This window comes from Cygnus olor, chromosome 3 (genome assembly GCF_009769625.2).
Source record: "Cygnus olor isolate bCygOlo1 chromosome 3, bCygOlo1.pri.v2, whole genome shotgun sequence".
NCBI lineage: Eukaryota > Metazoa > Chordata > Aves > Anseriformes > Anatidae > Cygnus > Cygnus olor.
In genome coordinates, this window is record NC_049171.1 from 80,214,762 (window position 1) to 80,237,392 (window position 22,631).

The 22,631-nt window shown below is 49.1% G+C and overlaps 1 protein-coding gene across 5 annotated transcripts in view; it reads right to left on the reverse strand.

The window, feature by feature from the left end:
- Positions 1-2,924: 2,924 nt before the first annotated feature.
- Positions 2,925-22,631, reverse strand: part of LOC121067359 — a 35,790-nt gene continuing 16,083 nt past the window's right edge. Inside the window, exons 2-4 of one of the 5 annotated variants that reach the window (XR_005818253.1) lie at positions 8,844-8,945; positions 5,278-5,426; positions 2,925-4,939 (exon numbers count right to left, since the gene is read on the reverse strand). Coding sequence is in view for 1 of the 5 variants with exons in the window: in XM_040551753.1 (XP_040407687.1) it covers positions 3,986-4,712; positions 5,278-5,426 (876 nt within the window). In the remaining 4 variants the exon portion in view is untranslated. Of the gene's footprint in view, positions 4,940-5,277; positions 9,570-22,631 lie in introns of those variants that run through there. The other 4 variants (XR_005818254.1, XR_005818252.1, XR_005818255.1 and 1 more) reach the window with 4 other exon arrangements.

Here is a 22,631-nt window from a genome sequence, read left to right on the forward strand (position 1 = left end):
CACACTTAAGCATGTTCCTCTTAAGCCATTTGGGTCTGCTTAAAAGAAACAGTGAAAAGTCCCAGAGACTCAGAAATTGTAAAGACACAGTGGAAAAACAAAAAAAAAAAAAAAAAAAAACAAAAACCTTAGAGCATGTGAGCACCTCTCCGAGCCATACACAAATCGCTTCCATATTTCATAAGTTTTCAACAGCACGCATATAAGCTTAGTAAATCAGTGAGTCTGGCCCTGAAGTAATCCAAAACTCGTGATCAAACACTTCTGAGTATTTGAGATGCAGGCGACATCAGTCTCCAAAGGGTTCCTTCATCTAAGTCAGCGAAAAGGTATGAATTTTTATCGCAGAACAGCAGAAGCCCTGGAAACTTGTGCAAAGAAACACGATGCAAAATGGCGACACCCACACCCACACACAGTCCCCTCAGCATAAACAAGAAGCAAAACAGCCTCCATTTTCCGTACCTGGGGCTTGAAGTGACCCGTCTGAACCGTGCACAAAAACTCCACGGCCTGTGATGTGCCAGTTCCAGGAACAAAATCTGTTCCTCAGCCTCAATGCCCTCAGCCCCATGGCACCCGCAGCCCTCTCCACCCCGGCTGCAGGTGGCAGGCATGGTGCGGGCGTGAGGCTGAGGCCTGCTGCCCTCTGCGTACTTCCACAGCCCCCCTTGCCGTGGTGAGGGGTGGGCTTCTGCCAGCACTGCTGGACTGCTGCCAGCCACACTTTGGTGTGTTGGTGTTGCCTGGCACCAGTTTCAAGGCACTGTCCCAGAAGGCCAGACCCTGGCCATTACCAGGGGAGCCCAGGTTTGCTCACTTCCAGCAGTGGTCACAAGTGTGGCATCTCCAAGAGCAAGTCATGCAGCCCAATAGGAGCAGATCTGTGGGGCAAAGCACCTGGGACAGAGGACCTGACATCAATGTAGCACGCAGTCTGGGGGGGTTACTTCGGACAAACTGCATCTGGCCCTATGGGCTGTGCTGGGAAGCAGCCAGGGTGCTCCTGGAGAGCATCTTCCAGATTGGTCTCCTGCACAAGGAATGAAGCCCATGTACTCTGGGACCACCCCACAAGGTGAACCAAAGCAGAATACACGGGAACAACAAGGAGGTGCACCCCAAACCAGGGTGCTTGCCCCACCACTTCCCTCTGCCACGCAAGACAGGAGGCAGGAGCGGGAGCATGCTGTGGCACGGGCTGCCCTATCCTCCATGAGGCGACGGTGGCTGCAGGGGCTGGCGTGCAGCCCGGGCAGCTCAAGCCAAGAGCTGCTGCGAGAAGGATATGAAACCTCGTCATTGTGAAAGCAGGAGGTGACAGTTCATGCTATGGCAAGGGGCTCCGGGGTGGTTTCACCATCAGCACAAAAGGCATGGCCATCTCCACCGGCCAGGGCAGCTACGGCACTGCCAGGATATCCCCCTCCAGGACTCAGCACCCAGCTCACCGCTGGGAGATAACACCCTTGGGGCTGTGGGGCTGAGGCTGAGATGCCTCCTGGCAGGAGAGCACCAGGGTTAGGTTTAAGGAGGGAGCAATACCTCGTCTGAAGCATTGTCACAGTAGTAGGAGCAGATACCCTGTGGTTAGGCAACTACCTTAAAATCATTCTCAAAGTGAGGCTCGGATAAAAACGGAAGTCTCAATTTATAAAATCCAGACTAAGCGGCAGTTGCAGAAGTTTATGGGACCTGTCCATAAAGAACAGCAAAGATCCTGATGCCTCTACCTGCCTGGCACGCTCAGCCTGCAGCACCCACGCACGACACCTGATGCTTCCCCAGCTGCGTCCCCATTCATGTGCCACCTGGTTTCCTAAGCTGTCCTGGGACCTCCTGGGACAGTCCACACCTCCAGACATAAAAGGTTTCTCCTTTCCATCACACCACTCTCCAGGTGCACAGACCTGGTGTCTGGTTAGTGCCCTCAGGCATGCTGGAACAGGGCAGTTGCAGAGAAAAACGTGTTGGACTGAAACAGGGTAGGAAATATTGGTCGGTCACTGGGCATAAATATTTAAGAACATGTATCAAAGCAATGGAATGAGGATGAAAGGGATTAATGCTTTGTTTTTGGAGACCTACAGGACTTGCCATGTATTTGGCTTTATAGGGAAGCACAAAGACAGGAAGATAAAGGCAGACACTTGTGACAGGGAAGGTGGTGTAAAATCAGGAAGGTGCCAGGCAGGGCTAGTTGTGAGTGTCATGAAAACAGCAGGGCCATCTCAAGCAGCCAGATGCCCATGAAATGTTATTTTTGGACACCACTTCAGAACTGAGCTAGAGGGAAGTGTGACATTTACTGAGTCGCCTCCACCACTTCCTGCAACACCTGGAGCTTACTCTAAGGGCTCTCATTTAGATACTGAGAATTTGCTCACTGCTCAGGCTGAAAATAACACAGTTTACTTTCATTTTTTTTCTGCAAAGCTCTGCTGAAACCATGAGTTGTGATGCAACAGTCTCCGGTGCAGATCCCGCCACCATGTGCCGTTCACACGGCATGATGAAAGAGCAATTTAACAGCCGTCAGTTATCTGTGGCTTTTCCCAGGAGGTCACCAGCAGCGTGTTACCGCATCCTCCTTGGATCCAGCAACCAGCTATAAGACTTTCTTTTTCAAAGCCGCCTGAACTGTGCTGCATCCTGAACCCCAGTTGAGCTTCTTGCCATTTCCTCTGACTGCACAGTGAGCTGTGGCCTCCCCAACCCCAAGCACATGCAGCAGTGCCTGCAGCATAAGCTGAAACTGTTTTGAAGGACAATTCTGAGCCTCTGCTTCCGTGAAGGGCCACTTGGCTCTCTGGTGGCCCTGCCTGCTCCTGCCAGAGCCCTCCGGGGGGTCCGAGTGCACAGCTCTGAAATGCAAGCAACTCCCATGAGGAGATGAAAAGAAAAGCCAATCCTAGTTTTTAAATAGATATATTTATTTGGTTTCATTTTTTTTATTTATTCCTATTCATTTCTTCTGCTTTCAAATATTCCCCTTGCTGGGAATGTGAAACTCTGATGAATTCATAGTGTATGAAACCATTTGGCTTTAACCCCCCACCTCTGTTTTGATTTTTAGTCTATTAATAGGGAAAGGACAGATTTTCCACCTCGGTATTAGAGAAATTGCACAGCATTTCACACACATCTGATTCAGAAACATTTGCAGGGTTTCTTTCAGAAGCCAAAGCTGGATAACAAACATTTTGGCCTTACGGAGACATAATCTTTCATTAAAAATAGTCATGGTTGCAGAGGATCAGCCACTTAAACCCAAGTGTCTCCGTTGGCAGGACAGCTATTGAAACAACTGCTCGGACAGGATAAGACATGTGAATGTTTAGTCTGTGTGGGGGAAAAAAAAAAAAAAGAAAAAAGGAAAAATAGAAAAAAGTCATAAAATCCTAACTTCTGGCGAAAGGCCAAGAGTTTTTCGTACTGTGTGGAAATGTCGAAGGTGAAAGAGGAGCAGGGTTTCTCCTCATGCACCACCCTGGCTTGTGAAGTGGTGCGTGCAGAAGGACTCTGGGCCGCAGAGGCGTGGGTGCCCACGCAGCCAGGCACGTGTCCCGCTCGTTTTCCTGCACCGCCACAGAGCCCATAGCACGAGTGAGGGATCTCATAAGCCTGTTCCAAGCTCACCCTGCCCTGACCTGGTCTGCCCCAGGATCCTGCCCATGGGGAGCTGCCTGTGGTAACAGGACACTGAACAAAGGGTATTTGCGCATCCTCTGCTTCTACACCGGAGGGCCTGCAGAGCTACCTGACGTGCTCTCCAAGAAGCCAAGGTGCAGGAAGTCAGCCAGCTAGCCGAGCACAGGATCCAAGGGAAACTGGACAACAGGAATCCTTTAGAAATGAGCATTCAGGTCATGGGGGTGCAAAGTCTAACGGACTATAAGTGAGGCTTGGCCACAGAATTGCGGGGAAAGGATGAAAAACATTCCTTTCTTATGAAATACACAATTTCCTCATAGGCAATTCCACTTTAGAGTTGGGTGGGAGTAAAAAGCACAAGGCTGTCTGAAGAGAGCTGCAAAACCACACTGCTCAGCCTGTGCGTTTTGATCACAGCCCCCCTGAGACCTGCTGCGGAGCAGCCCTGCTGCATGGCAGTGCAACAAGGGAAGAGCGCTCGCGGAGCGAAGAGCAAACCTGCTGGTGCGGAGACTTTGTAAACGCTCCAGCTGCTCCGGTGCTTTGGGCAGAATCTAAGTGTGAGGGGAGAGTTCGGTTGTTTTAAATCTCCCCTTGGTTGCTTTAGTCTGGGATAGTGACTAAAAGGCACGGAGAAATGTAATATGGACAAAAGTTTGCCTATTAAAAATGAATAAATCATCGTTGTGTGGAGCCTCCAGGGCCTCAGAGGTTTCATACAGGTACACAACTGGACATTCAGCGCTGAAAAATGAGGCTGGGCAAAGCAGAACAAAATTATCTTCTTTCCAGCTGGACCTATTTTGCAGCCTGTCAGTCTGCCATGCTGAACAGGAGAGAGGAAAAACCAGTTGTGACGTGTACCCAACTGAGATCTTCTGATCAACTTTTTTTTTTTTTTTCTTCTCTTTCTGCTGGTAAACCTGGGAATTTTGTGTAGCCAGCCCTTGAAAATCCAGTGCAGGTCAAGGTTGTTCGTGAAACATGATGAGGAGAGGGCTGTTGTGTACGATTGTGCTTCCTTTCTCGTGGGCCTGGCTGGAAGAGGCATGCTGCACCTTTAATGGAAGATGAGATTAATCACCGAGGAGATGCAGATGCAAGAAAGAGGGTCTCTTAAGGAGCTTGCAGCTGCACTTCCATTTCACCCCTAGCCCAGCACCTGCCCCACAGGTCCGCAGGGACCTGAAATACGTGGAGCTGCAGGGGCAGGGCTGGGTGCTGGAGTCGGAAAGTGCCTTCCACACTGGGAAGGCTCTCGTCCACCACCGTGTTCTTCACAAAACTGCAAGAAATGGTAATTTATAGTAAATCCTTCCTGATTAAAGACCATAAAGCTCTGCAGTTAATCAAGCTGATTAAACGAATCAAACTTGTTAAGAATGGTTTTATCAAAACATTTACATTTCTGCAGAGCAGAGATTCATTTGCCTTTGCATTGCAAAGTACACAGGTTGCCATGAGAGGATGAAGAAGAGGACTGGGAACATTAACCATGTGAAACGCCAAGCCGCCTCCCCCTGTCTCTCCCAGTGTTCATTTAAACAAAGGGACTCCCCAGGCCATTAATTTCGTCACCCTGACGGGTATCTTCTAACTTCTGGAAACAGAGACCTCACTTACCCACAGCAAGAGGCTTTCCTCACACACGGGGACTTCATCGCCAGGCCAAAGTGCTTCAGAAGGTCCTGTGGGGGCAGAACCCCTTTCCTAACCCATGGTGTCCCCCCATGGCAAGCGTCCAAGCAGCGTGGTGGCCTCCTCTCCCAGGTCTGTAGAAGAAACATGCCTCGTAGAGTACACAACACAAACATTTCCATAGCTGTCTGGAAGATTAAAGTAACTTAGCTAGGAATCCGTTCCTTCTATATAAATCTGCTCAGCTTCAGTCCCAGCAGAGATAGGCCCAATAAAGGCCTTGGCTGCCTAACTTCTAAATTTAGACACTCAAACCTCCTCTTCAGCTGTCACCTAACCCTGGCGAGGCATTCCTCTGTGAGGCACCAAAACTAAGGTCCCTCCGACATCTTACATCCTTCAGAGCAGAGCTGAGCAGGTGGTGGCGAGGTCCCACGTAGCTGCACCACCTCATGACCCACCACCGATGTGTCCCCCAGGAGCCTCACCCGGCGGGGCTGAGCTGGCCACGCTGTGCACGGATAGACTGACCTGTGAGGGCTGGCCACAGACTGAGCCGGCATCCAGGGTTTTATCCTGGAGGGAGAAGGGCATCTCTCACAGCCCACCACACCAACTTTAGGATCGGGAAGCAACCTGTGGAGGTGGCTGACTGGAGGACAAGTGCTGATGGAGGGACTTACGCTGAACACCTCACTTCTTGGCAGCTGCAGTACAGTGGTCCTCCAATATTCCCAGAGACATGGACCCAACGGGATAAGGAACCATGTCCAGGAGCAGGGTGTCAAACCCCACAGCAGCAGGCACGCCTGTCTGCCGGCACAGCAGCCATCACGGGCAGTCAGTGACCTGCACACAGGTGGTTTTCAGGTCCCTCTCAAATACTTAGCCCACTTCACTGATGGGCTTTCTTTGCTGCTGCTGCCTGCTGATATCCACCAACTGGAAGGCAGTGCTGTGTCTGCCCCGCGCTGTCCTGCACCGTGAGGACTTGAACAGTGAGACCGCAGGAGCCGGGCTAAAGCGACAGTGGGAAAGTGCCTCCCCTTTTCTCTCCAAGAGCATGTTCCAGGGGAAGATCTGCAGATTCAGCATCTTACAGCCAGTTCTGCTAAGGCAAAGACAAACTTGGCATCGGCACTCTATCTTCCATGCCATATGCTTTATTCATTCGAGAGTTGTTTTTCCTGCAGGGGAGGGCGGATTGGCAGGTATGGAAAGAAATTCATTAAAATAACTTTGGCTGGTTCTTCATGCTGGCCACCATCTCCGTTTTGATTTTTAATTCTCATGCCCAGAACAATCCTGAAACAAAGACATCCTCTCTGGGAGCATGACAGATACTCGCAAAAGGAGTGTCTGAAAGGCTGTGCTCCTTGGGCTACAGCTCATGGCTGCTGTATTTCTAAAGAGAGTGGTAGAAACCAAGAGGCTGATAATAAAAGTCACACATATTATGAAACCACATACACTGACATGCAGTGCAACAACCTGGGCATTGGTAAAGGTACCTTATCTGCTTATGTGCAAGCCACTTGCCTCGTTTTGCAACAACAGGTTTCTCGGAGAATGTTTGCACTGAGTTACCTATTCCATTTTGCACTGCTTGCCAGATAAATGGGATCCTTTTCAATGGAAAAACAGACATTTGATTATTTTAGGTTCAGGGATTCTGGCCAATTTCTTCCCAAAGTGGCTAGGGCTGAATAGCCAAAGAAAATGTATGCACTTAAACTTAATGGGGCTTAAACACTGCAAGTAACAACACAGAAAGGGACAGAAGCCTGAGGGGCAGCAGAAATCTCCAGGACCAGGACTTTAATACTCAGAGAAACTGCCAGAGGTCTTGATAGCAGCCATTGTGAATATATGTGCATGTTCTGCTCTTTAAATGTATACATTATTTTCCGTTTAAAAGCTTGCATTCATTCTCAGATTTCTGTGATCCTTCTGCACCAAATGGCTTCCAGGTCTCTCCATAGGCTGTAGTCAGTTTTTATTCACCCCTATAAAACAAAGATTTAAAGGATTCAGACCTCAAAAGGAGAAAAATTAACATGGCAGCCACAGGCAAACCAGGTTGGCTCCCACAGCTTTGGAGCAGCTTCCACTTCCCTGCTTAAAGCAATGGTACTGGGAACTGCCTGCAGAACCCCCTTTGCCTCTGCCTTCTCCTGGCTGGGAGGTTAGGTCCAAAACCCAGTGGATTTTCACCTCTGTTGCCTGCAGGAAAGAAATAGCTCAAAAGGTTTCTTAAGGAAAATAAAATCTGCATGGACATCTTAGTGAATGCTCTTCAAGCAGCATGTGTTTTGCAGCCTGGGCTTGTGTGTCACTTGCAGACTACCTTGAAATTGGCTTCTTTCATGTCCTAATGCACTTGGAATATAAAGATGAAGTATCACCTGCACACACAAAGTGCATATATCATTCCAAAGCTTTCACCCATCCAAACACTCAGCTCTTAAAACCCCTGCCTGAGCTGAGGCAGAGCACATCAGTGCCCAGAACAGCAGAGGGCTGGGCAGAACCTTGCTCTCCATTTCCAAGCCCCGTCCTTTGCTCACAGCCACAGCACCCATCAGCCTGTTGAGTGCACAGCACCGTGAGTACCCAGCGGGGCTGTAAATGAGAAGAAATCCTTTCCCAGGCTGCAGAAATAACAACCTGCAAAGCACTGCTTTTTCCGAAAGGATCATTTTGGATTTAGTAACAAGGAAGGGAAGAGTGCCTGAGCTTTGGTTTCTTGTTATGATTTCAGTCTCATAAACAATCTTTCTGAGATAGGGGATTGGGAAGGAAAACAGCATCTAAAAGCTCCTGCCTGGAATGTGGGCAATGCAAGGAAACACATTTGGACAAATAACCTGCAGCAGCTGCTGAAAAGGGCCTAGCACAGGGATAAGAGTAGGCAGCGAATTAGATGCTGGTTTATAAAATAAGATGGCCTGATTTTGACTTGCAGAGAGGTGAAGAGCATCATACAAAAGAGCAGAGGGAAGATGGTTCCTTTCTCTGCAGGCACTCGCATGCCAAAGAGATATTGGCAAACTGGGTGGTGTTCAGTACAGAACAACAACTGAATCACTAAAGGAAAGATTAAATAACTAAATATTGCAGTTTGGGTGAATAAATCCCTAAGAGGCTGATACAATCATTTGAAGGTATCAACATTCAGGGGCAAGTGCTGTTTGCACAGCTCCACATGAAGCGTAGAGAGAAAGGAAAACACTTCTTCCTGCAGAAAAATGCGGAGGGGCAGCGAGTGCTGCCAGCCCCGTCACCCTCTGAACCCCAAACCCAGCCCCTGCTGAGTGCAGAGGCTGTGGGGTGAGGGGCCTGCATCCCCTGGGCCGCTCGTGGTGACAGTGACGAGGGCTCGGAGCAGAGCCACACACGGTGCTGCACCAGCACCGCCACCCCCTGCACCTCCTCCTTCCACGGACAGGGGTCTGGTCCTGCTCCACTGCTGCATTGCGTATATCTGGGTGCCCTCATGAGCAGAGGTGGGCTCTGTCCATGAGACGGGCTCTGTCCATAGATGGGCTTACCAGGGGTCAGCAGTGGGTGGCGAGAGATCCTCCTTCGAGATCGACCACCGCTCAGGGGCTGGTCTTCTGGAAGAAGCCCCTCGGATGCTCCATGCCGGGTCTCTATGGAAGAGGACGGCGCTGATCAGCACGTTAAGCCTGAGGCCTCCACACGGTGTGCCTCCAGCCCCAGCTGCCTCCCCGCTGGCCAATTTTGACACTGGCAGGATTGTGGATGTTACGCTGGAAGTGCACAAGGCACAGCTGGGTTTGTTATTTGTGCTACGTGTAACACGCGTGCATGCAGCTAGACACGGCCAAGCTCCCACCAATAGCTTAGGACACACATTTCAAGTTTTCCCCTTTCCTTTTCCCATGAATGTGAGGGAAAGACAAATCCCACGTGTTTCTCTTCATGCTTTACCGTCGTTTGCCCGTACCACACAGCTACCCAAAGGGGTAGTGGTGGGATGTCATGAGGACAAGTACATCTTTCCTTCTGGAGCCATCCACAGCACCAAAGTTTGTCATTTTGCCCCGTGAGCGCTGCCTGCAGTTAAAATTGGTTAACGCATCCTATTAATGACTGCTTTCCGTTACTTACAGCTTTGCCAAAGCTCAGTTGCTCGAGCTGAAATACTCCGTGCTGGAAGTCTGCCTCAGGCGGGCTCTTTTGGTAATTTTTAGTTAAAATAATTCAGCTGTCTCCCAGAATGAGATTAGCAAGATATATGTTAGCTTGCTCTGTTCAAACAGAGAGATTAAGTCTTCAGAGACCAGCACTGGTACTTATTAGCCAGGGAAAGGGGATCTGCCTTTGCGATCATCAGAAGTTTCCCCACCTGTGCCCAAGGTACTCGCTGCACGCACCTTCACTCTGCACGTGCCTGACGGGGGCTTGCTCGAGCTTGGCAGGTGATTTATCCGAGGGCTGCTCTGGTCGTGCTCCAGCCCAGGGATGCGGAGCAGAGAGCGATGCAGTCGGCATCACCAAGTGCTGCTGGGGTCCTGCCTCCGGAGCAGAGTAACGGGGAGTGCTAGCAGACCATCAGCCTGCGCTGAGGCAGGATGGTCGCAGCCCTTGCCAGTGGGCTCCCCGTGCTTTTGCTGACAACAGAGAGCTGCCACGCAGCAGAAATCCCTGGGTCTGCCGCATCCGATGCTCTGCAGGAGGTACAGCCTGGTGGGGCGAGATACCCCCAGACCTGCCTCCTCCTACTCCTCCTCGCCCCTCCAGCCTGCCTTCTGCCTCAGCCCAGCTCCCACGTCCAGCTCCACACCTGATGTCTGTCCCCTGCCCTGGCTGGGGGTCCCCAGCCCTCGCGCTGCACCTCGGCCCTTCCCGTACTCAACCAGCCTTCCCCTGCATTGCACAGGCAGCACCCGAGAGCATCTCCAGGCTCTGGTCCCCAGCAGGGCAGCGTCCCTGTCCCACAGAAACCTTTCATCTCAAAGAGCAGCCGCTCCTCACCCACGGCGCAGGGCTGCAGCACGCCTACTGTGCGCGAGTCAGCGATTTAGCCGCCAGACTTGAACAAGTCTCCACTGAACAAAAGTGCCTTCAGAGAATCCAGCTCCTACCTCTAAGAAGTTTCTGTTGAGTGCCTGAGATCTGAGGCTGTTGGGTTTTTTCCTAAGGTTTCTTAGCCCAAGTTTTTTTTTCCCCCGTGAAGAACAACCAAAGGCACATTCCTGATACCTGCCAAATCTCAAGTCTCTGCTCCAAAGGCAGAAAGTGCTAGGGCTTCTCAACTGATCGTTTTAAGAACATGTTTGAATATGAAGAAAAAAAAATGTTTCTCTCATCTCTTTCTTGTAAGCAAGCAAAAACACTTTTGCTGAAGCTTCCCAAACGCATTCAGACCGAGACCGATACCCAGCACAGAACATGTCAGCGGAGCGGTGAGCTGCTGAGGTCTGCAGGCCTTGTAGGCAGGTAAACATTTGGTCTTACAACAAGAAACACTGGGCAGCCTCAAAAACAGAGAGAGGCACCAAAGTTGTCGATCACATGCAATTTAATCCGAAATTGTGCTGAGCCAGGAGCGGAGATGAACAGACAATGGGTGACTTGCTGGTAACCCCCCGGATTTGGGACTGCCTTTGCAGTTGACGAGAAGGCCTGGGTGAGCGCGGCGGTGGCCCTGGCAGAGCAGCGAGGGGGCAGAGCCCTGCTGGGACCAAGAGGCAGCCTGGGCTCAGCCGTGCACCCCCCACAAGGTCCCTCCTGCCAAAACAGGTCCTCTTGCCTGCCCCACAGTCCCTTCGGGGCGCCCCAGCTCCCCCCATGTGGCACCTGCCACAAATTTCCCCTCTCCCGGCTCCACAGACAGCTTCGCCCACCGCTGACCCCAGGCGATGGCATGTCACACTGCCGCTCATCGCGCCCCTCTTCCACAGCCGTGCCACGACGCCATGAGAACGGGAACACGCTCGGTTGCTGATTTTTGCTGACAGCTGACAGAAAGGAGCAGAGGGGGCAGTGCAGGGAGGAAGGCACGGGAGTGTTTTTCTTTCTGTGCTTTTGAATTTGCCTGGGAAGTCCAGAAAAGCTGCCACTGCCTCGTGCAGGGCAGCAGGACCGGGTGCGCAGCCCACGAGCCCAGCACTGCAGCACGAGGTGCGGTGGCCATGCTCCATGCAGGGAGCCCATGTGCATGGTTTCATGCAAAATAAATAAATAAATAAACAATCCATCTTCCTCACTCGTTTCTGCTCTCCAACCCCTCCCCACGTGTCTTCTGCCATTCTACCTCCCGCTCCTTTCCCCTCTCCACGCTTTCCATCCCCGTGGAGCAGGACCAGCACACCGCGTGCCGATGAGCAGCGTGCAAGGCAGGGCCGCAGCAAACGCCTCGCCAAGCCCAGCCAGCGGCCCCGGCGCCCCTTCCTCCCCCCCGCCAAGTTCACACGGTTTAGTATGCGAGCTTCCTGCCGCCTGCCCAGTCAGCTCGCTATTCATAGGCAAACTGCACTCCTCCGTTTGGCTCCCGAAAAAGAATAAGTATAAAAAGCACTGAACGTCTCGCTGCTGAGCCAGCAGGAAACTCAAACTGCTCCGAGCATGGGAACCAAGAGAACCGCTGCGGCTAGCACAACAGGTATTGTTTGGGAGGAAATCCCTGCAGCAGACACAACTGCCTACGCACACACACATACACTTAATACATATATGTATGTGCTTAGTAAGGGTACAGAAAAGGGGAAGGCTGAGGAAGTGCAAGAGGGTTGAAGAATAGATCAGCAGTTATGTCCAAGACAGGGTAAGAGAGCTGTTCAGCCAAACAGCTGCCTCGCTATCCCAGTAACTGATCTGTGAACCATGGGGGAGCTCAGGGCAAAGCGATGTCTCTGGGCTTGGTCTCTTGACCTCGGTTCTTGACAGGTCTTGCTATGTGCCTGGTTTTGTTTGCATCAGGAGTGAGCTCATGAAGCAAATCTCCCAGCTGTGTGCACTTGCCATGTTTCGATTGCCATCGGGGAGTGTGGTTTTTTTTTAGCTGGATTCCTCTTGAATGAAACGAAAGCAGAAGGTGGGCTCCAGGAGTGCACCTCCTGCGCTCCAGCCGCTAATGAACATCCAGTCCTTGGGAACCAGGACAGAGGTACCTGATGTAAATCCCCGGACACAGCAAGTCCTCAGCACCAGACATCTGCCTCTAGAGATCTGCTCCCACTGCACCACACCAACTGCTAACATAGACACAGTCTGTCCATGTTAATATGGAGTGAAAAAAAAAAAAAGAAAAAAAAAAAGAGAAGGAAGAAGAAGAAGCTTGAATTAAATAATTTTGTTTTTCACCAAAAAGGGAATAAAAGCTGTGGTTAAACAGCTCACAAACCCCATATTCACAAGGAGTCCTAACATTTGAGTTTGACAAGACTATGGTGATCTAGAAGCATCTGAAAGATACCTGCCTTAAGGTCTTTCTGGACAGAGATACTATCAGGAAATAAATCCAACAACAACAGGTCATCCCACCCAACTCAGCATCCCTTGCAGCCATTTCAAGGAGCAACAGCTGTGAAAACCTCAGGTAAGACAATGTGTGACCCCACATCTCGTGACCGTAAGGAGATGGCTAGAAGAGCAACACACATGCTTTGGAAAGTGAGAAAGCAAGCAGAATGAAAGAGCCAAGCCTCAAGTCAACATTAAAACATGCCAGTGACAGATCACCCGTATGGGATTGATCTTTGTTTCCCAAATACTCCAGACTGAATGGTGTTATGAAGACCACCAGCCAGAATCTCAGCATTTATGTACAGCCACACATCTGAACTGCCCTAACCTTTCTGCATCGGGATTTTACTCTCTGGGGTCAGCTGTGAAAGCCAGATCTGGACTGAGATCCAACGTCCTCAAACAGCTCCTTTTTGGGGAGAAGAGGGGAGTTGGCCTGGGGTTGTGTCCTAGCCCCTCTCTATTCACAGGACTAGGTGAAGGAGCCTCTGTGCAACTGAGGTCATTCCTTTCATAACATTAGTCAGTTTAGGGGTAGGAAAACTCAATGCAGTCTTGTTTTGGATAAACACCAAAGAGCATTTTGGGAATCTGGCCGAAACAAGTTGATTCTCCAGAGTCCATAACACAAGTGGAAAATGTGGGTAAGAGCTTACCTCTGCTATTAGCAGCTTTCCTGTAATAGGTTTTTCCTGTGCTGTATGGGAGCTCCGAGGTACGTGGGGGCCTCTGCAGTACCCCCTCTCTGGAAACCCACTGCAAAGTCAGGAGCTTGCTGTGGGAAGGAGGACCTGAGCTCTCATCCCCAGGCTCCCAGAGAAGTCCCTGCAAAATGCCTGCAGCTAACACCATGCAAAATGCCCTCAGGCTCCTGCAGGTCCTGATGAGCATTCAGAGGCTGAGCAGTGGGCAAGGCAGCTGGTTTGTGCACAGATAGCCCGGGATGTACAGAGACTGTGAGCAGCCAAATGGATTCAAGAATGGAAAAGTTCCCAGCCCTTCCTGGCAGAAGGAACAGTGTCCTGTGCAGGAGATGTCAGGCTGTCCCACCAGAGCTCCTCCTTGCCACCACCACCTGGAAGAACACAAAGCAGTGCCCAGGGAGCAGCAGCACCTTGATTGCCTGGCTTGCCAGCAGCACAGACAGCCATGACCAGGTCCCGGCTGGCAGCCGACGGGATGTCTGTCAGCAGCGCCAGGGAGAAAGGCCCCGCGTGTTTGCCGGTGTTTGTTAGGGGAGCCCAAGTCAGGGAACAAAACTGCGCAGCAAGACAATACTTCTAATTCGAAGGGGAACGTTTCTTCCTCCATTAATTATTTCCCATGCTATTCCTGGCGGTGACCTTCGCTGGGAAGAAAAAAAAATCCCATTTGTTTATGTATCTTTTATCCAACTTCCTATACTAAAGCCTCTGGCTAGAATGAGTCACATTTATACCAGCTATCACATTATATTATGCTCTATCGGTGCTGCTACCTGTCTTCCCTTCCTCACCATTAGGGTTTGTTAGCATTAGAACAGGCAATTTGCAGCTACATTTAAAGATTACCTGCCTCGGCGGTGGTGCCCATCTGTGGAAGTAATACCATGAGGATTACATTCGAGGCTGTTGGCAAGCCGCCCCGGCTTGAAGGGAAATCATCCTGCTTCTGTGCAGGGAAGCATTTGCCTGTTGCAGAGCAGGTGCCTCTTCTCTGGCTGCTCACAATGAAATCCTTGGTGTACACCACTGGCCCCTCATGCAGCCACTCACCCATTTAGAGCTTTCTAGTGGGGCGGCCCTCATGGTTCTCCTTCGGCATCAGCCCAAGCTCCTCCTCCAAGCAATGTACAGGGTTGGGAAGGAGCTCCAGCATGGAAATTTCTACAAGTCACCTTCCCATTTACACCCCTCCTAGAGGACTTCCCACGGAAGCAAGTGAGCTGGTCCTTGGTCTCCCATTTCATTCACACTTTTTTCTTCCTCTGCTGTACAAATGATGGCTGAGACACACTGCTCACAAAGCATCATCACCTTTCACATAAGGGGCACTTGCAAGCAGGTTAGCTCCCAGACATATTTCTTGTTTTTTTTCCATTGTGCATTTGGACTGGGGCAATGGTTGAAATCTCCTGTCAAAACTGAAGCCATGCCATGCCCAAAGATGCAGAAATGCCCAGGCAGCCCTATAACTGAAATGCTTCTAGCCTAAAAGTGAAGTTGGCAAAAGGCTAAAAGAAAAATGGTATCATTAGGGGTTGTAACATAACACAGTACCTGGAAAAGAGGTTGATCTTCATCCCACAGAATCCCCCGGAGTCCTAGTCAAAATGCGAGCATGCCAAAGAGACTGAACATTTTACTCAGACCCATCTTTTTGTATCCCACACAAATGTTGCAGTTATGCTTCCTCCATTGCCTAGAAACCCATGACGTGCAGCACGACGATGGGACAAATGCTGGTTCCAAATTCAGGGCTGAGGACTCATCCATTTCTGATGCTCATGGCATCCCAGGTAAGCCCGTGAAGTATGTACAAAATTCTTTTTTTAAGCAAAACAGCATCATGTACCTTAGTGTAAAAGCAACTGAATTATGGCAAATTGCAACAAGAGTGGCAAAAAGCAGGAGGGAAGGAAAACTTAAGGGTACTATATACAAGTATTTTTATTCTGCTGGTATCCATGGAAGAGGTCATGGTCTGGAAAGGGCAAAATGTTTTCAACAGTCATTGTTCTTGCTAGTGCAAGTCTACTTGCTTTTCTGTGACATGAGAACTAATCACTGTGCTTGAGGTAAACCACTTTCAGGTATCAAATTAAATAAACAAACCAATAAGGCACAAGAAAATAAGTAAGGTTTTTTTTTCTTTAAATTTACTACTGCTGCTGCTTTCATTATACCACAGGCATGGAATATTTTCAGTAGCTTTTTCTTATCTGGAAATAATAGATATGCACTACCTTCTGATGCAAAACCACCTCTTGACATCTGTAAGCTTTGTTGATAGAGGAAAGGAGGCACACAGGACCTCCTAAGCAAGATTTTATTCACAGGTACAAATCTTTATTCAGTGATGAATGAATCCTTTCAGAAATGCTAATATCAGCACTTACACAGCGTGGCCAAAGTAAACAGCAAACGGTTGGTTCATTATTCTTTTTGGATCCTTTGCCAATTTGCAGTTCTTCAGAATTAGTGTTGAAAAAGGCACTGTTTTGTTGGAAAAGAATGAAAATGCATTTCTGAACTAAACTCTACTGATGGGAATAGATGACGCACCAGCCCCAAGAGAGGGCTTCCCTGTGAACCCGACCAGGGTGAGAGGAGGAGGGGCAGTAAGGAGATGGAGCATTTCGATAACTTGGATCATATCTGACTGTTTGCATTCCCCCAGGAGATTTACTACTACTTCTGAAAGCAGCAGCCAAAAATATGCTTTGATGTATCTTTTATCTAGGGCTATCTAAATACCATCTTGATAAATTGCATTTGTGCAATTGAAGCACTGAAACAGAGAGGGCTTATGTTCCCCCTTCTACCATAGGCTCTTGGTGTGTCCTTGGAGAGGCAATAGGGACTTGTGTGCCTTATGAGTTGCAGTAAACTGGAAGCTGGCAAATGTTGTCCCAGTTTTCAAGAAGGGTAAGAAAGAAGACCCTGGTAATTACAGGTCTGTCAGTCTCACTTCAGTGCCTGGTAAAATTACAGAGAAGATTATTCTGGGAGTTACTGAAAAACACTTGAAAGACAACAGTCATTGGTCATAGTCAACACAGGTTCACAAGGGGACAGTGCTGTTTAACAAACTTATTTTCCTTTTATGACAAGGTTACCCATCTAGCTGACCAAGGGAAGCCAGTAGATGTGATCTTTTTGGATTTCAGCAAAGCTTTCAATATTGGTTCTCAGAGTATCCTTCTGGACAAAATGTCCAGCATACAGCTAGATAAATACAAAATACGACAGGTGAACAATTGTCTAATGGTTGGGTTCAAAGGGTTATAGTAAATGGGGTTACACCAGGCTGGCAGCCGGTTACTAGTGGGGTTCCCCAGGGCTCCATTTTGGAGCCAGTTCTCTTTGATGTTTTTATAAAAGATCTGGACACAGGACTGGAATACATACTCAGTAAGTTTGCAGATAATAGTAAATTAGGAGGAGCTGTTGACTCCCTTGCAGGAAGAGTGGCCTTGCAGAGCGATCTTAACAAATTAGAGGGCTGGGCAATCACCAACCACAAGAAGTTTAACAAGAGCAAGTGCTGGATTCTGCACCTAGGAAAGGACAACCCTGGCTATACGTACAGGCTGAGGGACAAGAGTGTCCAAAGAGTGTCTACAAAGATAAAGGATCTAGAGGGGAAGATGCCTGAGGAGCAGCTGAGGTCCCTTGGTTTGCTCAGCCCTGAGCAGAGCAGGCTGAGGGGAGGCCTCACGGCGGCCTGCAGCTCCCTCACGAGGGGAGCGGAGGGGCAGGCGCTGAGCTCCGCTCTCTGGGGACAGCGACAGGACCTGAGCATGGAGCTGTGTCAGGGAAGGTTCAGGCTGGATGCTAGGAAAAGGGTCTTCACTGAGAGGGTGGTTGGGTACGGCAGTAGGTTGCCCAGGGCTGTGGTCATAGCACCAAGCCTGTCAGAGTTCAAAAAGCATTTAAACTCTCTCAGATGTATGGTTTAATTTTAGATAGTCCTGTAGCGACCAAGGAGCTGGGCTTGACGATCCTTGCGGGTCCCTTTCAGCTCAGGATATTCTGTAATTCACCTGGGCCCCTGCCAGCCAAGCGGGGGAGAAACCACTTCCCTGCATGGCCAGCTGGAAGGAAGCTCCGTGCATCGTGAGATGGACAGCTCCTGCAACACTGAGTCCTCCTGAAACCAATGAAAACAAATTGACACTACTCAGATGCTAGCCGCCCTAAAATTAATCATATGATTCACTAGGAAACAAATTCTTCAGTTTAAAAGTTACCAGCAACAGTTGTCTCTTCTGGGCCTACTGCTCCCACAGAAGAGCCAAATAAAAGACCATTTGAAAGGTCATTGCTCGTTTTAATGTAAAGCAACTGGCTTTGCTTTGACTGCAGAGGAATGTGACTTAAATTAGGCCGGCTGACTGTGCTGAAGAGGATTACAGTTTCTCACATGTTCCTTAGCATAGCCCAACCATGGATGGTGACCTCTCTGGCTAAAACCATAGGAGGACATTCGACCCTGCCCTTGGGTATTTGCCCCCATGAAGAGAAAATAGGTGGAAACTTTGTTGCCAGAAGAAGCTATTGAGGGCATCAACAGGATTCCAGCAAAAAAAAAAATAACTTCCTCAGATCAAAGAGGATGATTATTTCTCATTCCTCACCCTCCTCTGCCCTCAGGTAACTGAGTGCTGCTGGATTCAGCTGGGGAAGAAAGGGGGATGGAGCAGGAAGAGGTGATCTTTTTTGTTAAGGGAACATACACAACAAATAACAGCTGCAAAGGCTCCCCGGGGTATTGAAGACATTATAATTAGGGGGTTTTCTTCCCCAAATCAGACTTTAATGGGAAGCAACTTTCACCCTTTCTAAAGGAGCACTCTATACAGTAAGCTTGTTAAGCTTGGAAAGTGCTTTAGGAGCCCCTGGGATGAAAGGTGCTCTAGGAGTGAAAGCTGATATTTACGATTATTGCTTGAAAGGAACAGAGAGGAACACTAATGTAAAATATGAATGGCTGCTAGTGCTAAAAAACGTGTTGTTGACTTTGTGCCAGGGAAGATAGTTCCAGCTCTCCAACCTGGATGACAAGGATTTAGGAGGTGCAAGAAGTGGAAGAGACTCCTGCAAATAACAGCAAACGCCAACAGGCGTGATATGTAGGGCAAATAGGTGTCTTGTGGGTTTTTCTTTTCTTCCTCCTAAAGTGCAGGCCATATGATCTCTTTCACCCCAACTCAACCATCCAAAACAGGCACCCATTAACCACCACAGTAAGTAGTGCTGCCCTGCACTCCTTTTAAAGGAGGAACCTCCTGATCCCTTAGGACAGAAGGGGAGAGACATATCCTTTGTAAGTGATCATATGTAATGGATTGGCCTGAGTAGACTCATATCTAATCTCACTTAACGTACTATAAAGCAGAATCAACTCCAGACTAATGTAGATTAAACTTCTCTATTTTAGAAAGCTATGAGAGAAGACAATAAGGCTATCATGCTCTGCTCCTACAAACACTACCTGCACGCTCTCAGCTTGCATAAATCTCTTCTGCTGATTTCACACTGGGCATCTGGCTCCCTGATGTGGCACTCCACAGCTCTCAGGGAGGATGTTTTTCCATACAGTACCGGTACTGAGAAATCTTCACCTTAGTCTGCAGGTCTTCCATTTTTTCCCTGACAAAAGCTAAAAGAAAATCCTTAGAAAGATTTCTGCTTCTTCAGTTCTTCAAAAACAAGCTCAGAAGTGACTGCAGAAGAAACCTTCACAGCAAAAACCCACAGGATCTCAAGAAGTGATTTTTTTTTAAAATAGCAGAGAACACAGCATGCACAAAAGGCTGAAAGCTAATACATACCATACACATTTAAATTAGATATAAGGTGCCTTTTTTTTTTTTTCACAAGTGAGTGTGATTAACCACAGCAATGAATTATCAAAAAAGGCTGCCTTCTCCAGATCTCAGGCTTCAAATGAAGATGGGATGCCTTTCAGATGCACACTGTCTCTAGGGACAGAGAGTCCATGCATTATCACTCTACCCAGGCTGGCAACCCTCTGGATCACTCTGGGCAAGTCTTTAAACCCCTCCATGCACCATTTTCACACTTAGTAACATGTCTACGCCACTTGCCAGCTAGGATAGCCCTGTGAAAACTTGCCCTGGGTCACTGGAGCCATGCCTCCCACTCTGGAGAAGCAGTTTCACCGAACCAACACCAAAGGGACTGGTTGTACCAGCAGCCCCTTGCTGGTGCACAGCCACCGCGCTGGTGCAGCGTAAAGGGAGCGAAGGGAAAAACCCCCAAGAGCCCCGTGCAGTGTGGGCTGCTGCTCACAACTCCTTGCACCCCAGCAGGGACTGGGGTGCAGGGCACTCCTGCCAGCTCCTCTCCCTCCATGCTGTTCCCTTTTTAGGCACAGCCTAATGCTGATGAGTCTATATTAGAAATAACAGAAAGTCCTTGGCCTTTTTTTTTTTTTTTTCTTTTCCCTGCAGCTATTTAGGCCAGCTCTGGCTAATCGTGCTTTCTAACTTAGACTCAGTCACTGCCATGGCAACCATTTCAACACGCAGTTCACAGACTGCCTCTGAGATGTACAGCCCCTCTGAGAAACACGTACACCTTGATGCTTCACAAGAGGCATTAAGAGAGGAGAACTATCATCTGCTACACTGACACATTTTTTTCTACCGTCTTACCTCTGGCAGCATGAATATCTGCTTTCAGCTCTGAATAGCTCATCACTTCTGTCCCCATTCCCTCCCCCCAAAATAGGTTCTTTAAAAATTGGCACAGATTTATGAAGATGAAAGAGAAAGGTGTAGGAAGGGAAATGCACTTGGAAATTCCACTCTCTGGTACCCAAACTCACCCATGCAAGAATGCGGCAAAGCCTGTCCTATTACTGCTTTGAAGGAAATCCTGTTTTGCTCTGTTGTGTCACCATGGAAAGGGAGAAAGCTTCTGGGGCTTGCTTTCGGTTTTGGTCAAACCCCAGGAGAGACGGCAGCCAGGAAGCAGGGTGGGTGCTGCTCTTCCCTGTTTGCAAAATATTCCGGCTGTTTACAAACACAACTGTCCTGCAACATGCAAAACCAGACCTGTGCTTGTCCACATGCAGAGAGCAAGACTCAGATGGCACTGGCAAAGCATCTCTCTGGAACATTTGCACCCATTTTCCCAACTGCCAGCTCCGAGGACCTTGCTCAAGATCGAGTAACTAGGTTTGCTTTTGACTAGTCGTGATGCCTGGTCCTGACACCCGGCTGGCAGAGGAAGGTGCTGCAGTGAGGTGCTGCACCGTGTCTGCCGTGCTGGTTACCAGCCACAGACCATTTATTCTGCTCACACGTAACATGCTCTTCTCCACGGTGCAGTCAGAGAGGAGGCTGTGACTGCTAGCATCGCAGTATAAAAAAATCCTTATTAATTTCTTTATGTAATTGTGGCTGCCCTGTGGAAGAACCTGATTGCACGTCTTGAATGTTTTCTTTTATGTGTTTATGTGTGTAGGTTTCAAATACATATGTATATAGTGCGTGTAGTGTCATGCTGACCCTGATCAGGTGTAATTACACCATCTGTTCCTTTCTTCCCGTCTTCTTCTGCATTTATATCACTGTCCACTGTCAGCTTCTTGTGGCCAGCAGCCACAAGCAAGACCTGACCCCACCCTACCACCTACTTGCCATTAGGCAAGAAAAATGCTTCTGCTACTGACCAAGGGAGAGGAGAAATCCAGGTGCACCCACAAACAAATACAAGTCAGTGCACCCAAAGTGACCTGGGTGAAACCTCTGATTTCGGTTTGAATGTACCGCCCAGTCCCCTGATGTCAGCCATAAGAGAGCACCCTCAAACACGATTCTTCACACTGCTATTTTCTCTAGGAACAAAATTTGACAGAGACAGACCAGAGACAGCAGCAGTCCCTAAGGCAGGCAGATAAATCTGAACCAGTAGGTAAATAATATATTGCAGTTGCCTTTGCCCTGTTATTTTAATGCATGCACATGCAGGCACACACGCTATTTCATAAGCCCTGCATATGCACTTCTCAATCAAGTATCACTTATATATACCATCTTCCACTGAAATCAAACCTCTGAGATGGCTGAAGTTAGGAAACACGTTGTGTGCTCAGAGAGAAACATCATGTATAGTCCAGCAAATCTCGGGGACTTTTCGACTGCAAATAGACTGCCTGGGGGACCCAGAGCCTCAGCTGTCCTTTCTAATCTGCTACCTAAAGTCAAGACCAAGGTTGGCAGGAGGAAAATATAGGACACAAGCTTTTAGCCCACATATTTTAATGTTAATGCATTCCTGTAACTATAATAAGCACGGACAAAATTATGATAGCTCTGTGAGGCTGGGAATACTGCCTTTATGGCGTGTGTATACCATTGGCCTGATACTTCACCGAGTCAAACTCCTACAAATCACTGCAATGACTTTTGCCACACGCCACTTTCCCAGCGTGTCCTCTTCTGGCAGCCTCTCACTCCTCTGTGCATAAGGAAGTACTCTTAGCCCGTGTTAGAGAGGGCACAGGGACAATGGCTAGAAATGAAGCTGGAAGAGTCTTCTCTTTCCCATATCCCACATAAGGTAACTTGTAACAGACAGACTGGCAGCATCTAGAGCAGCAAATCAAAGCAGTGAACCAGGGCACAGGCAGAGGAACTCGGCCGTCCCTACCTCCAGCCCTCAGCACAGCTCTGGACAGATTTTGCCCAGGCCACCAAATGCTCCCCCACAGCATTCCCAAGCACAGTGCAGGAGTTAGCATGGGTAAGGGACTGCCCTCAATGGGTAGTTTGTATGTGGCCACGGGATTTAGGAGGTCAAGAGGGTTTATCTGTACCACCACGGACGGTGTTCTTCAGCCAGAGCGCAGCTCCTGCCCCTGCCCACCCTACTAGCACAGACACGGCCATTACACCCACGTGCCACCTAGGCTTGTGCCTCGGGCTTCAGCCAGCCACCCACTTGACCTGCCTCTGTTTTGATGAAACTGGGACACGTCCCTGAGCCAGCTGCACAAACTCTCTCCTCCACTTTGCTCCAGTGCAAAGTCCAATGAGCCAACTTCAGCTACAGGTGGCTCGGACCGGCACGCTTGACGCTGTAGAGGGGGAGTGGAGAAGTGCTGACAGAGTC